At 50.6% G+C, this 16147-nt stretch overlaps 1 protein-coding gene across 1 annotated transcript; it reads left to right on the top strand.

The window, feature by feature from the left end:
• The first annotated feature begins 1277 nt into the window (after nt 1-1277).
• TUBA1C (tubulin alpha 1c) lies at nt 1278-9213 on the top strand. The gene is made up of 4 exons (XM_037030963.1): nt 1278-1382; nt 4687-4909; nt 5042-5190; nt 8128-9213. The coding sequence occupies exons 1-4, from the start codon at nt 1380-1382 to the stop codon at nt 9100-9102; spliced, it is 1350 nt and encodes a 449-aa protein (XP_036886858.1). The 5' UTR covers nt 1278-1379; the 3' UTR covers nt 9103-9213.
• Nucleotides 9214-16147: the final 6934 nt, after the last annotated feature.

Raw genomic sequence — 16147 nt, 5'->3', positions numbered from 1 at the left:
CATTTTGGACTGAGGGGGAGGTAGGCAATTCATGGGTAGATGAGGAAGAGCACACATTTGTTACAGATCCTTGCAAAAAGGGAAACCAGGGGACAGGTTTTTGCTGTTTGATCCAGTTTGCCACACTGAATGTTTATGTGCTACGGTGAATATCCTAAGATTCCCTTTAAAAAGGTTTTTCTTATCTGAGTCTCTTTAGGCAGGTAAGGGGTAGGTAAAAAAAAAAACTTGAGTTCAAAATAATCTGCATGCCAGGGTGCACAGTATGGGTAAGACTCCCTCCCGACACCACGCGTCTCAGAAATAAAGAGTACATCTAGAGCACCTAGTCAGGGGGCGGCGGCCGGAGGGGCACAAGGTAGTGAGGACTGCGGGTGCTCCACTGCCAGACCAGCTGTGTGACCGTCGACTTGTTTAATTCCCTGAGTCCTAGTTTTCTCATCTGTAAAATGGGGATAACTCGCAGGCTTTGTTGCGGATGCAATGTGATTAATACAGTGTAAAAACCCAGCTCTTCTGCATAGTAAGCAGTCAATAAATGAACTAAAAAAAAGAAAAAGTTTTGTACCAAGTGCAAAGAGATTGTTGTTAGGCACCAAAAGTTTCCTGTTTTAAAGGAAGCAGGAAAACTAGCAAGGAAAGGCAACCGTAAAAGTGAGACTCCAGGACTGCTGGCAGTAACTGAGACCTGGAAAGAGCAACAAGGGGCCCGCGAGCCTGGGCTAGACTGAAAGTGGCCGGGAATGCGGTGACGGCGGCTTGCGGGCCCGGCCTTTGTAGAGAGAAGTGCGGCTGTGACTGGCTGGAGGCCGCGTGGAGCGTCCTCCAGGGCCCGGGACTGGGTGCAGCTCGCGGCGGGAGGGTCCGCGCTTCGGGGCTCCGGCCGCCGCTCCCCTTACTGGGCGCCTGTCCTGGGTTAGGTTTGGCGCACCTGTCGCCCCCCCACCCACCCGCTGAGGACGCGGCACAGGCTTCCCCATCCGGATCCTGAGACGCGGTCTCCATCCTCTTTCCCACCCCAGCGGTCCACCCTCGGGCCCCCTGCCTGTCTCCTCCCCTTACTGGTTCTTCTGGCTCCTTCCAAAGAGTTTGGTTTGAACTTTTGAACCCACCAATCAGCGCCACGTACTCATCCTCTCTCTACGGACTAAGTGGAACGGGGTGCTGGGCCAAGGGCCACGCAGCTGGGGGCGGAGCCGGGGGTGGGCCCGGGCGGGGCTCAGTGCCCGCCCTCCCTGCAAGGGGCGGGTATATAGGGTCTAGCGCGTTGGCAGTCGGACCATTTCTCCCCCGGATTCCTTGGAAATCTTTTAGTGGGAGATTTTTCTCGCCTTCCCTTCGCCTTCTCCAAGCCCCGCGGAGCCCTACTCGACTCAGTTATGGTATGTTACGGGGAGGGGTGGGGGTTGGGGTTGTCTCTCGGTCTCAGTCCCTGTCCCTGGGCGGGGAGAGTGAGTAGTCAGTCCTATTGGGCGCGGGACCCGGGTTGCACGTGGGACCGCGTCCGAGACGCCTCCAGGCAAAGTGGCTTCTAGTGACCAGGCTGGGAAAGCTGAGTTCACGCGGCACCCTCCCTGAGTTAAGAGACGCAGCTCGAGCACTGCCCTCAGTGGAAGTAGAAAACTTTCTCAAGAGCCTGGTGAGAGTATCGTTCTAGGGCCAGCCACCGCCTTATGAAGACCAGGAAGTCTTCACGTTGACTTCCAAGGGCTGGTGGGAACTAAAAATTCCCCTCCCATTTCCCCAAATGACCTCACCGTCCCTTACGAATTGGAAGTACCTGGAGCACTTGGTGCGCTTCCGCACGGAAGGCGCAAGCACTTACTGGTTCACCCTCCCCTGCGTCCTGTGACTCGCTGCTGACTCACCTGTGGCCAGGCTCTAGGGAGGTTTCCATTGTACCAGTCCATCTGAAGGCGGTAGGCAGATTCCTCATGCCGTCAAATCCTGCATTTCTGGTGTTCATTTAGAGGGCTGTTTATAGCTGAAGCTTTCTACTGCAGCCAGGTTTTGTTGTTTTTTTTTAAAGACAAGTGCATGGAAGGATATTTTCTTGTAAAACCACAGGGTAAATAAACCAGTACTGACAATGTGTTCTTAGTTTCAGAGAAACGTGACAGCACATACAACTTGAGTGTTTTCTACATAGCTTCCAGAGGTACTGAAAACAACTAAGAGCCTCTGTCGCTTTACCTAAGTAAAATAAGCCATATTTTAAAACCCGTATGTGTGTTTCAAAATAGTATCTCTTTTTTAAAAAAAGGAATACAGTGACTAGTGGCAAGTTGCATTCTTAAGAGACCACCACAGTTACCAAAAGTCTGTCTGATGGTAACAACTTGCTTGAATGCTTTTCGCTAAGCAAAACCAAAAATACTGGTTTTAAAAAAATGATTCAGAAAGTTGTGTGGTGGTTTAAAGAAGCAATTTTCAACCAGTGAGCTGCAAAAATTTTTAAAGCATGCGATACCTGACTGTTGAGTCGGGGGCACTGACCTCTTTTCCCTTAGCTTGTCTAATAGAACTAGCTGCCTGAATCAAAAAGTTCTACCGGCTTTTTGTTGTTGTTTAGGTGAGCAAAAATATATATTTTTAGTATGCCACGGAATTGAGTAATTTGTGTTTGCCATGAGATGAAAAAGGTTGAAAATGGCTGGTTTAAAGGCAGGGAGAGCAGCAGCAGCAGACCTGTTCCACAGTCACAGGTCCCACTAAGAGACAGTGACTGCTCATCCGATTAACATTAAACTAATGGACTTCATCACCTGTTGTTTCTCCATCTCCCCTGCAGTCAAGGGGTAGTGGAGGGCACAGTCCATACAGGAACCAGTTAGACTGTTGGACAATGGAAGGAAATCTTGGCGCTCAAAAGGCTTTTTTTTTATTTTAAAGATTTTATTTTTTAGAGAAGGGAGAAAGAGAGGGAGAGAAACATCGATGAATGAGAGGAGAAACACTGATCACTCGCCCTCCCAGTTGGGGACCTGGCCTGCAACCCAGACATGTGCCCTAACTGGGCATCCAGCCAGCGACCTTTTTGCCAGAGCTCAATCTCCTGAGCCACATCAGCCCAGGCTCTGACGGGAGAAGCACCTCATTAGATTGAGAGTTACTTTCTCAGATACTTGATCTCCGTGGGTCTGGGTCTGTCACGGATGAGTCTCTGATTCTCTCCAATTTTCTCAAAGTCCAGTGACAGGTAAACATGATGCAATGGCTGAATTGTCATGGGTTCATGGGAACAAACAACCCTTTTCTTCCACAGCCCTAGAGCTGGGCTAGTGGGTGCAAGTGATCCTAGGCTTGTGATGTGGTCATGAGACCACGAGTGTTTTATGGGCAGTGTAGGTGGGAAGGAGCGGGACCACAGTCAAAGGTGAGTGATTAAGGTTTTATGATCTCAGGTTATGAAACCAGACTCTTTGAGAACTTAGCTGGTGTTGAATTTTAACTAGTTTCCTATTAGTGGCTATTTAGAAAAAACATGAAACCTTACAGGAGGGAAATGGGAGATAGTTGGTGTCAACTTTTTGGAAGTCCTCTGCAAGTCTCCGAAGTAGTTAATTTGACTTATGATGAAATACAATAAACACCTTTTTTTGGTTTCCCTCTTAGGTCTGTGAGCGTAGAGGTTCATTGCCTTTTGCTATTTTTTAAATCCTTACCAGAGGACATGCTCATTGTTGTTGTTTTAAGAGGGAGGGGAAGGGAGGGAGAGAAACATCAGTGGTTGCCTCTCACATGTGCCCCGACTTGGGACTGAACCTGCAACCCAGGCATGTGCCCCAACCAGGAATCAAACCTGGGACCTGTCACTCCAACTCACTGAGCCACACTGGCCAGGGCTTGCCTCCTTTTACTAAATAGGAATGAGTTTGGTAGCATTATTTTGTTCAGCAAAAGAAGGAAAACAAACCTTTTCTCAATGGTGTTGTTAAATTCTTAACTGCAGACTTTCTCCAAAGTACCAAAAATGTTTACATTTTACTAGGAAACCACTAAAGTCTTGGTGACACTTCTGGCTTTTAGTACCCTGTGTCTCCACCCTGCTGCCCCGCCCTTCACTCAAGCATGTTGGTAGTGAAAGAAAATGTTCTTCCTTAAGTTTAAATTCTTCCACGATGTTAAGATGCTGCCTCTGGCCAGTTTTTAAAATATAGCTAACTGTTCCTTATCTGGCATTTTTCTCCATGAGTCATATGGCTATAGTTTTCTGGTTTAAGCTGGTTTTAAAGGGAGAAGCTCTAGTCTTTTAAATAATAGGATTAAAGAGGGACCAGAATGAGCCCACTAGTTAGTCACACAGAGCTGAAAGGCAGAATTTGGCATGCCTGCGAGGACTTGGCGAGCATATTCCCAGGAGCTGGGGGAAATGCATTGCTGTGGAGCAGCCTGGCCTTTCTGAAGCGGTAAGAACCCAACCTTGAATATCTAGTGTGGCTACAAAGGAAAGGTCTGGTCTCCAGTCTGTCTAGTAGTTCATTAACATATCTTTGGTTTTCCCAAGCATTTCTCTGAATTAGTCTTCAACAAAGACTTGTTGCTTGTGCAGTAGTCTGGGCAGGAGTGGCCTTAAGGAAGGTGATCTTCTATCCTGAAGATTAATTAGTCATTTAGGTGTGAATCATTCCCAAATGCCCCATCCAGAATGTTATATTATGACACTTTCCTTTCTTCCTCACACAGCGTGAGTGCATCTCCATCCACGTTGGGCAGGCTGGTGTCCAGATCGGCAATGCCTGCTGGGAGCTCTACTGCCTGGAACATGGCATCCAGCCCGATGGCCAGATGCCAAGTGACAAGACCATTGGGGGGGGAGATGACTCCTTCAACACCTTCTTCAGTGAGACAGGCGCTGGCAAGCATGTGCCCAGGGCAGTGTTTGTAGACCTGGAACCCACAGTCATTGGTGAGTTGCCCTCAGTAACCCAAGTGAGATCCCAGGGGTCTGGGACCGGAAGTGTGTCCTGGGGGCCTCTGGGTGCCCTGGGCTTGTGGGGGGTTGTTAGTGATGGGTGGCCACTTTGTTTCCCTCCTCCAGATGAAGTTCGCACTGGTACCTACCGCCAGCTCTTCCACCCTGAGCAGCTGATCACAGGCAAGGAAGATGCTGCCAATAACTATGCCCGTGGACACTACACCATTGGCAAGGAGATCATTGACCTCGTCCTGGACCGAATTCGGAAACTGGTAAACACAGTACTTGGAGAGTTTTTCTGAGTTTTAAGAGACCAAACTACAGGAATCATTCTTGGCACAGGCTGTCACTGCTCACTAAATATAACTGGAATTCTAAACCCGACAGTCCCGGTTGATGGGACAACTTTTCGGGGTAGGGATATGTGCTCTTTTGCCTATTTCTATGTCTTACAAGGCAGATTTGGGCCTTTGGACAATTGCTTATTCAGTGAGCCCAAGTTCACCAAGAGTCAAGGACAGAACCAGGGGGCCTAACCAGTTTGCCTGACATTAGATCATTAAACATCCTTGTTCATGTTAATGAGTCAGCTTCCCTTCTTCAAGCTGAGACATCCCTTTTTAGGTTATCTTAGTCACAGTGAGTAGGTGGCTGGATCTGACATGTAACTGACTGATCAAATTGTTAAAAAGAAAAACCTGGCCTGGTGCCTTGCTAGTACAAAAAGTTCAGAGCTCAAGAAGCCAGTATAACACCGATTAGAAACGGCTAGCACTGGAAACTTTCTGTGTTGAAAGTGGAAGCGAGTATTGATCGCTGAAACTGGGAAGGCATCGAGGTATAGACACACAAAGCAGTCAGCTTGCTTTTCTGCTACAGCTCGGGGCGGTGTGGGGTGGCCCTGTGGAAGGAGAATCTTAGGCAACTGTATCCACATTGGCGAAGTTCGTAAGTGTTCTGTTTGGGTCACTTTTAAGTAAGAGTCTGGCAGTCAGCTGACTCTTTGCTCCTTAGACGTGGGCAGCTTCTAAGTAATTAACCCAAATCAAGAATGAGCACTTGGGTAGAGTACCTTGTTAGGAAAGTCACATTGTATTGGTTGGCCAGAAAGTCTGTTTAGTATTCTCTGTAAAGTAAGAGATGCATTTTTCGTTTTCACCAATAACTTTATTGATTTGGATATTTTGAGTATGTCAGCTCTCTCCCACTATTGGCTTCTAGTGGGTAGAGACCAGGGTGCTGCTGAACATCCTCCAATGCATATGACAGCCCCACAGCAAAGAGTTATTTGGCCAAAATGTCAATAGTGCCAAGAAACTTCTCAAATCACTTTTGACATGTTCCATCAGTCACAGCACCTTCTCTGTACATGGCACAAATCTTTTTTGCATTCAGTTGCATTTTTCTTTCTGAAATAAAATATAATATGCCAAAAATGTTGCATATCTTCCATCTTCAATATTAAAATGCTGCACAAAAATTACCAATTTTGATAAGTTGGGGTTTTTTAAAATATTTTATTTATTTATCTTTAGAGGGGAAGGGAAGGAGAGAGGAAGAGAGACATCAATGTATGGTTGCTTCTTGTGCATCCCTTGCTGGGAACTAGCCCCTTCTGGGAACTGGCCTGCAACCCAGGCATGTGCCCTGACTGGGAATTGAACCGTGATTGTCTGGTTCACAGGCCTGCCCTCAATCCACTGAGCTACACCAGCCAGGGCGTTGATAAGTTGGGTTTTTTTTTAACACACTGATAGGACAGCTGTCACTATACAATCTAACAAAATTGTTTTTTTTTTTAATTTTGCTTATTTTTAGAGAGGGGAAAGGAGGGAGAAAGGGAAGGAGATAAACATCAGTGTGTTTGCCTCCTGCGTACCCCACACTGGGTACCTGGTCCACAACCCAGGCATGTGCCCTGACTGGGAATCGAACCAGCAACCCTTTGGTTTGCAGGCTGGCACTCAATCCACCGAGCCATACCAGCCAGGCAACAAAATTGTTTTTGAATGAAGTTAAAGCCCACTAGGCACTACTAGAGCCATTGCACTGAAAAAACCATAACAGATGTTTTGGTCACCCCAGTACTAAGCCCAGCCACAACCGGTCTATTCTAAAAAGAATGGCCTTTGCAGCATTCATGCTTCATACTTTTCCAGATGTTTATCAGTGTCCCAAGCAAAATTTGGGTTAATGGTTCCTACACTTGCAAGTCAAGCTTCAGCTATAACCACTGACTTGGCAAATCAGGACCTGTGTGTAGGAGCAAATAAGTCTAGTAAAAGCCATTGAGAGTTTAGGAGTGAAGTTCATTGACTACCAAAACAATTGCTTTTGCCCTTGGTGTTATTGTGTCCATATGAGGTGTAGCAGATATAATTGGTGGCTAGGGTCTGCCCTGTACGTTGTGACCTCATTGCAAGCCCCACTGGAGAGGTGAACTGGGAGTGGTGGTTAGAGAGTCTCCACAAATCTCTGCACATCTTTGAGAAATGAGGGTTAACAGAATACTTTGCTTGCAAGGTCAAAATCATCTTTTTGTAGAGTTGCAGTAAGTTACCTTTCCCAGAATGACTGGGCTTTCAGGTAGCTAGTACTTATTGTGCCAAGCACTGTTCCAAGCACTCATTTAATTCTCAGCCACCTGGGATAGATTACTGTTCTGCTCATTCACTGAATGAGAAAACTGAGATTGAGAATGAATTTGGTCACACAGCAAGGAACTGGTAGAGCCAGATGACCCAATCTGACTCCAATACCAGGGCATTCAACTTGGCTCTTCCGTCATATTTCAGCTCAGAATGCAGCTGCCAAGTCTTTCTGTGAGACATCTATTGTATGGAGCTGGTGGTCCAGGCCTGCCCTTGGTAGCTCTCCAGCTGATAAGAAGGTGCCCTTGGTCTGTGGTCACAGCAAGGGCACCAGAGTCGCTCTCCCAGTCACTGAAACTTGGGCCCTGCATCTACCTCCAGAGTCTGCACCTTCAGAGATGAAAATGGTTCACTTTACACAGACTCTTAGCAGATCTCCCACCCCAGGAGTTGTGAAAAGTTTCTCTGAATTGCTTAGCATTTTAGAAGCTTTTTATGACAGCTTTCTTAGCAAATATTCAAAAGACTTTAAAAAATCTTGATCTGTGTTCTAATTATGGATTCAAAGAAGTCATTGTAGCTTTCATCAAGGCTTAAATTAAAACTTTTCTTTTCCAGGCCGACCAGTGCACAGGTCTTCAGGGCTTCTTGGTTTTCCACAGCTTTGGTGGGGGAACCGGTTCCGGGTTCACCTCCCTGCTGATGGAGCGTCTCTCTGTCGATTATGGCAAGAAGTCCAAGCTGGAGTTCTCCATTTACCCAGCCCCCCAGGTTTCCACAGCTGTAGTGGAGCCCTACAACTCCATCCTCACCACCCACACCACCCTGGAGCACTCTGATTGTGCCTTCATGGTTGACAATGAGGCCATCTATGACATCTGTCGTAGAAACCTTGATATTGAGCGCCCAACCTACACTAACCTTAACCGCCTTATCAGCCAGATTGTGTCCTCCATCACGGCTTCCCTCAGGTTTGATGGAGCCCTGAATGTGGATCTGACTGAATTCCAGACCAACCTGGTGCCCTATCCCCGCATCCACTTCCCTCTGGCCACATACGCCCCTGTCATCTCTGCTGAGAAAGCCTACCATGAACAGCTTTCTGTAGCAGAGATCACCAATGCATGCTTTGAGCCAGCAAACCAGATGGTGAAATGTGACCCTCGCCATGGTAAATACATGGCTTGCTGCCTGTTGTACCGTGGTGATGTGGTTCCCAAAGATGTCAATGCTGCCATTGCCACCATCAAGACCAAGCGCAGCATCCAGTTTGTGGACTGGTGCCCCACTGGCTTCAAAGTTGGCATTAATTACCAGCCTCCCACTGTGGTGCCTGGTGGAGACCTGGCCAAAGTACAGCGAGCTGTGTGCATGCTGAGCAACACCACAGCTATTGCTGAGGCCTGGGCTCGCCTGGACCACAAGTTTGACCTGATGTATGCCAAGCGTGCCTTTGTCCACTGGTATGTGGGTGAGGGCATGGAGGAAGGCGAGTTTTCTGAGGCCCGTGAGGACATGGCTGCCCTAGAGAAGGATTATGAGGAGGTCGGAGCGGATAGTGCTGACGGAGAGGATGAAGGCGAGGAGTACTAGCCTGTCCGCCACAGTTGTGCGCTCTGCTGTCTTCGTGCTGTCATCTCTGTCCTGTGAAGTCCTATGTTCCAAATCGGCCAATAAAGGTGATGTTCATATTTTAATGTGAAACTGGCTTCTGTTTCACATTACTTACCCCACTTGTTCAAGGCCAGCTGGAGGGTGGAGGCTGGCAGATGGCCCACATCGTCATTGGATCAACATTTCCAGTGGCTTCTGGGTGTCTTATGTGGAGCCTAGTGGCTTGTCTGTTTCACTCAGACCTGAACTGGTGAATGGTGATAATCACTCACATGAGGCAACAGGCTTGGGTGGACTGAGCCTGTGTTTCTCAGACAACAGTGGGGATGTGTCATGTCAAGCTTCTAGCTGGGTTCTCATGTTTAACTGTGACCACATGTGGAATAGCAAGGGGGTGGGTAAAACAGGTGGTGAAGGGTGGGGCCAAAATTCAAATAACCAGTTAGGCTGATATGAGTATTGTCAGTATTTAGTAAAATAATAGTCACATTGAGGCAGGATAGTAAGCTAGGGAGATTTCTTGGTGAGTAGCATGGGGAAACTGAGACAGCTGAACAAACCAGCTGAGCACTTTACAGCCAGGTGCAGAGGGTCACCAGGGTGGAAAGCCCTGGGTGCCTGGCAATGGGCAAAACTGGCGCTGGACCTCACCCCCAGCGTGGCCTTTCCTCCCCGGGGACATCACCAGTCAGGCAGTCCTCCCTGGAGGTAATGGTGAGGCCCCAGTTGTGTTTCAGCCCCAGGCCCAGAAAAGCAGTGTACCGAGCTGCAGGGACTAGTGACCCTGTGCTGTGGTGCTGACCACTGGGTAGAGACCACGACCCTGAAAGGCACACCTGGGAAAGCTGGTGACTATCCTGTTGAGGTCCTTTCCTAAGACCTCTAAATCTCCAGCCTTTAAAAACCCTCAAAATAAAAGGGCCTGGTAGTGAGCTTATGCCTTTCCCTTCCCCCTTCCTCCCCCACAGCCATGCAGCTCCTAAACTCCGAGGGACCCCTGGAGACCTGCAATGGGGAACAATAGGCACCAGCAGCTTGTCCAGGGCTCACCCCCTGAACCTGTCCCCAAGGCCCCCTTTTCTGTGACTCCCCGGTGAGCTGAGGCGACCCAGCCCAGGCTCTCCTGTTGCTGCTTCTGGGCTAAGCCCTTCTTTGTTTGACTGTCCCAGCTTTAATAAACATACTCTCATAGTCACCTGGACTCATGCTGTGGAATCTGTCCTACATGAAGTCACGAACCCACACACGCCAGGCCGGCCTGAGGCAGACCCACTCCAGCCAGCTCCACTTCCCAGTAACAGCATGGGGGCGGGCTTTGGCATTGTGCTGATCTATCCCATGCTTAGCCAAAACCTACAAGTGAAGTTGGCTAAGATACAAAGTTACAAGTCACACATGGTTGTAGTATTGGTACTTGACCCAATGGATGGTAGGAATATTTGAAGCAGGGGAATAAAGAAAACTGAAGGATGGTGTGTATGTAGGAGAGACTGGGGAGGGGAGAGCTCCCTAATCTGGATCCTCTTCCAAGTACCAGTTGGAAGCAGTGAAGTTCTGGAGAGGGGTGTGGAAGGAGGGGCTTCAATGTGTGTGGCTGGAGAGCTTGGTGATTGGTGCTCTGGTACCAGGGGCGTGGCTTATAAGGAGCTCAGCAATGGAAAAGGACAAAGATGACCAAAGGGCCAGGCCTCATGCAGAAGGGAGGAACCAGTTTTGGTGCTCGGGTGCTGGCCTGAGTCGAAATGCCACACGAGTGGCAGGAGACGAGGGCAGGTGCAGCGAGGCAGCTGTGTTCACATCTGCTCCCTGACTGATCCCCCTCTGATGGTGCTCAGTTACCATCTTTCCCCACCCGTGTTTTCACCCTTACCCCTTGCTCACCTCCGCCCCCTTACTCCTAGAGGAGAGCATCTAAAAATGTGCCTGTCCTATCTCAGGGCACAGAGAGCACTGCTTCCAGCCCGAGGGGCTTGACTTTGTGCTCAGGGAGGGTCTAAGGGCATCAATGGGAGAGCAACCCTGGTCTTGGGCCCGTCAGGACAGACCCAGCCCACTGGTCCATCCTTGAGTACAAAACCAGCTATTACTGCATCTCAGATGGGCCGATTCCTCCTTGCAGCCTGAGCACAGGGCGGGGGTCTGGGCTGAAAAAAAGTTAACCTTGGATAGGCCAGCCACCAGCCCAGCCACCAGAGGGGTACCCGGAGACCCTCCCAACCTAGGAAATCTGCCAAGTGTCACAGCGTGAGCCCTGGAGCAAAGATACAGCTTCGGCTGAGTGTGACATCCCGTGATACCTGGGATGTCCATTCTCTGAACCAGCACTTCCCAAGCATGGTGCCCCGAGAGTGGGGTTCGGGGGCTCCCTGGGCTAACCACTCCTGGCCAGGAGCTGCTCCTCTAATTACTCCAGTAAATTTGCCTCACAGGTAAATTATTTTCTACATGTGCGGAGTGTGAAAACATTGGAAACTTTGAAGCAGATGCCATGGTGTCAGGTAAAAGGTGAAGAATTTAGTTGAGAGAAAATATTCCAGTAGAACAGAGCCCCAGGGAAGAGCAAAGTGCCGGGATGGCGGGGATGGTGGGGGAGGAGTTTCTCCGTGCAGCGATGGTTTTCCCCCTCCGCTGGTGAAAGAGTGAATAGAAGTTAGCCTGCAGCAAGAACAAACAGACCCCAAGGTCTAGGTCACCGCTTTGTGGCTGACAATTATCCGATCTGCCCTTGAGCACAAATGGAAAGTCGGGACTCAGAACTGCAGCCTTTGGGGATGCCTCCGAGGCTCGATGGGGATAATGGGGAAAGACTAAGAAGCCATTTGTGGATAATGGAGAAAGCCTTGGAGCCATTTGTGGCTCTGAGGCTGGCTGCGGCCCCACATTCTGGCTGTGCAGACACAGGGCACAGGCTGCCCTCACCTGACCTGACCTGACCAGAGGGGCAATCTGCTTCCATCCCACGGAGGCCACTGGCCACTGAGGGCCTGGTGGGCCCAGGCATTGCTGCTTTGAGCTGGGGCGAGGAGGAGAGAATGGCTCTGCGGGGCGGTGTGCTGGCCTGTCTCCCTGTCATCCTCAGTGTTTGGGAAGCAGCTGGCAAGTGCTTTTGCTCCGGTGGAATTTGTCAAACTCCCCACTGTCAGGGCAGAGGGAGCCAGGGAGCTTGAGCTTTGAGAGAGTCTGTCTCCAGGCCTCAGACTCCGGCAGGTGTATGGCAGTCCCAAGGGGGCTTGTGGGAGGAAGGGGAGACCCTGTCAGGGTGGAAGGGTTCCATGCCCTTCACAACGCCCTGTGCGGGGAGGTCAGACCTATTCCCACAGCTGGAGTCAGGGTTCAGAGAGAGCGAGCATTTACCCTCAGGCCTCAGACCTAGTGGAAGAACTGAAAATGACCCCAGAACTCTGCTCAGCAGCCTCCAAGCAGGACCAAGGAAAGAGGTCGCAGTGCTTGGCAGCCTTTCTAGTCCTGGGTGAGATGGGCCACACCCTGGGGCGAGTCAGACGTGAGAGCCACAAGGCCAGATGCCTGGAGCCCCAGCCACAGAAGTGAGGTCTCGTTATGCTATTGACCGTTAGACTGCCTGCCAGGAGCCCCATTCCAGGGCCAGGCGACAGCACACTGGTCCAGAGGATCAGAGCCAGGCTGTAGACTTCCTAGTGAGGGGTCTTTTGGTCCAGGCCTCACTCTGAACTCCGAGAACAAATTCTCAGGTCATGGAGATGCTGGTGTCCATGTAGGGCAGCTGTCAGCACCTTCCTGGCCTCCCACTGACCAGACCACAGCCTCGGAGCAGACAGGACCACTCACACTGAGAGCTTCGCTACCCTACTCGCAGCGGCCACAATGGGCACCTCCTGTCAACCAAGGCCACAAGGGGAAGCTGGCAGAGATGACCTGGCAGGTGGCTCCTGAGGTCCAATGGCAGGGTGGCTGTCTGGGAGACCCAGGGCAGCATAAGGTGAGGAAAACAGACCCAGTGTGTCAGGGAGGGAAGGTCCCCACCTTCAGCCCCATGGGAAAGGTGCCCCTGTGCTGACACCTCATTAACCTGTCCCTGCCCTGTTCACTCCGAGAGCCGCTGTCTCTCAGTGTGTTCATCCTGAGAGCAGGTTCTGGGAAAATGGCTCTCTCCTCCCCTAGTGCTCCCGGGAGTGCCCAGCAGGAGAGAAACACTCCACAGCACGAAACTGACAGAACGAGGGGCGCGTCTTTAGTCCTAAAATAGAAAGTGTTCCTAAAACACATGCCTTCCCACTAGAAGGCACTTCCCACTTTTTAAAACATAAGACTATCCCCAGCTGATGTGGCTCAGTGGATTAAGTACCTGCCTGCAAACCGAAGGGTCACCAGTTCGATTCCCAATTGGGGCACATGCCTGGATTGCAGGACAGGCCTTTAGCTGGGGGGGTGCATGAGAGGCAACCACACATGGATGCTTCTCTCCCTCTCTTTCTCCCCCCTCTCCCTTCCCCTCTGTCTAGGAATAAATAAATAAAATCTTTTTTAAAATAATAAAATAAAACATGAGAACAAAATATCAAGCTTTCCTAATTACACAGGAGTTTTGTCCACATTCACAAATTAAGTTAATTCATTGGAGTAGATATCAGATCAGTCTCACTGCTGTCAACCCTCGGTCCCCACACTGTTCTTATCAAATTTCATTTGGCTCATAGGTGTCTAGCCTGACAGTAAAGTAACCCTGAAATGCCCTTGGCAAAAGTAACCACACCTAATTATACTATTATGACAAGCATTTCAGTTTTTAAGTTTCATTCATTCATTATTTGGTGTGAGTCACCGTGCCAGGTAGTTCCTTTGTCCCCCTCAGGCTACAGAGACAGGTCACATGGGCACAACCCTAATTCAAGGCAGTGCATGCCCCCTGTCAGGAGGGGTGGTCACACATGGCAGCCTCTATTGCCTATTGGCCCCAAAGCCACCTCCACTGTTTGTTTGTTTTTTAAGATTTTATTTATTTTTAGACAGAGGGGAAGGGAGGGAGAAAGAGAGGGAGAGGAACATCATTGTGTGGTTGCCCCTCACGTGCCCCCCACTGGGAACCTGGCCTGCAACCCAGGCATGTGCCCTGACTGGGAATCGAACCATCCGCTGGTTGTTTTATCTGCCAGTACAACCCGGTTGTGTTCAGGTACTGCAACTTTGTGCATCAGGGGAGGCTGGGCCCCGGCACCCCAGGATGAATTGTAGTGTAAGCTGACCAAGGTAGTTCCCTGGCAGGGATTGGTTAAAGAACCAGCATATGATGCAATTATGGAAATGAGAGGTGAGGTAATGTCTGCTGGTTGGAGGCTGAGGGGGAAGGGGACAAACATGAGGACAAAAGCTAACACTCTGAGTGTGACACAGCAGAAAGATGTAAAGAACTGGGTCCTCCACAGCGGGGTGAGCCCCTGGATTGACCAGCCCTGAAGGTCCTCTGCCTCTGGGTTTTCCATTATGTGAGATCATACACCCCCTTACTGTTTAGGACATTTTGAGTTGGGTCTTTTATTGCTTCCTGCCAAAAGCATTTTAACTCATCTAAAAGCCTTAGGAGATAGGTCATAGAAACACTTAGTAAAATACTAATAAAAACATGAAGACCCTTTTAAGCCTGTCTAACCCTTCTCGAGTGCAGACACTGTGCCCGGAGAGATCCCATACGCCCTTCCTTTGCTCTCTGTGTGGCCTTCCTCTGGCTGCAGTGTTTCCAGAAGTTCTGGCTGAACTTAAACCATAAGTTGAAGGCACAAGGAGAACATCTGCCAGCCGAAAAGCTGTCCCCTCTCCCCTTTCACACGCAACTACAAAGGGGGCCACGGCCCAGTCTGTGGAGCACAGCAGGACAGCGAGGCCCCTCGGAGGGAGTTGCCTCCTCCCAGGGAGCCTGACCCCAGGGGGGTGGTCTCAGACCTTCCAAAGCCTAAGGGGCCTTGAGCTGCCCTTGCAGACAATGGGTTGGTGCCAGGTGACTCTTGGAACAAGAACCAGGCCAGCGTCAGGGGGCTCTAGGGTGTGAGTCAGCGTCACTCGGCCAGCTGTGCCCTGCGTGGAGGCACCTGGGTCCCTGACAGGAGAAGGCCTGAGAGGCTTTTTCCCCTTTCCTGGCCCATTTGGTTTTCTCTACTTTTCCTCCCGCCTCCCCTCTCTACTCGGCCCCTCATCTTCTCCTCCCTCCGCTTCCACTTCTCTCCCCCAACCTTTCTCGCTCCTCTCCCCCTTTCCCCAGCTCCATCACCTCCCCTCCTTCCAGCCAGGCAGAGGGCAGGTGCTGCAGAGAGAAGTCACCTAGAGAGCCAGAGAGGGCTAACGGAAGCTGACAGTGGGCCCTCGCGCCTGGGAGATCCGCTGGCCTTGGCAGGCCGAGGTGTCGGGCGAGGGCCTGCGTGGCCTGCAGGCAGAGGGCAGGCAGGGCAGTCTGCAGGGCATCAGCTTCTTCGGACTTGCCTGTTCGGCTGCCACCCGGCCTCTCCCTCCCTGCAGCAGGTGGGTGGGATGGATGGCAGAGTGCCATGACTGCAGGAAGGAGCCTCCTGGAGGCTGGCTTGACAGGCAGCAGTCCCTGTCCTGGCTCACCTCAACGTGCTCAAGGCCCTGCCCAGGCAGGGAGGGTGACCAAGGCTCCGTTAACAGGGACCAAGAGTCCACGGAATTGGAAGAAGTGCCTCCCATCTTGGCAGCTTCATTAGGAAACTTCATTAGGAAAATGAGGGAGTGGTGCCAGGTAACCGCAGAGTCTCCCACCTACTCTGACTTTCTGGGGTTCCAGGCTGAGGGGCTCTCGGCAGCTGTGGGGTGGGAGGGTGGGGGTCTGTCCTGTGGGCCGGCAAGAAGGTTGCCTTTCCTCTGGGCAGTCCCAGGAAGTGGAGCTGGGGAGAAAACCCTGTCCTTGGATTCCCTGACTGTGGTCTGCTCTGAACACGGACGCTTCAGCTGGGGGCAAGGTCACGTGGACGCTCCAGCTCACAACATCCCAAGACTGGCTGTCCCACCCCTCCCCTCATTCCCACCTCAGGGGTCT

The sequence above is a fragment of the Sturnira hondurensis genome, unplaced genomic scaffold (genome assembly GCF_014824575.4).
Source record: "Sturnira hondurensis isolate 20B ecotype Veracruz unplaced genomic scaffold, ASM1482457v3 Scaffold0020903, whole genome shotgun sequence".
NCBI lineage: Eukaryota > Metazoa > Chordata > Mammalia > Chiroptera > Phyllostomidae > Sturnira > Sturnira hondurensis.
Note: the sequence above shows the minus strand (reverse complement) of the source record. Positions and strands in the feature narration are given on the sequence as shown.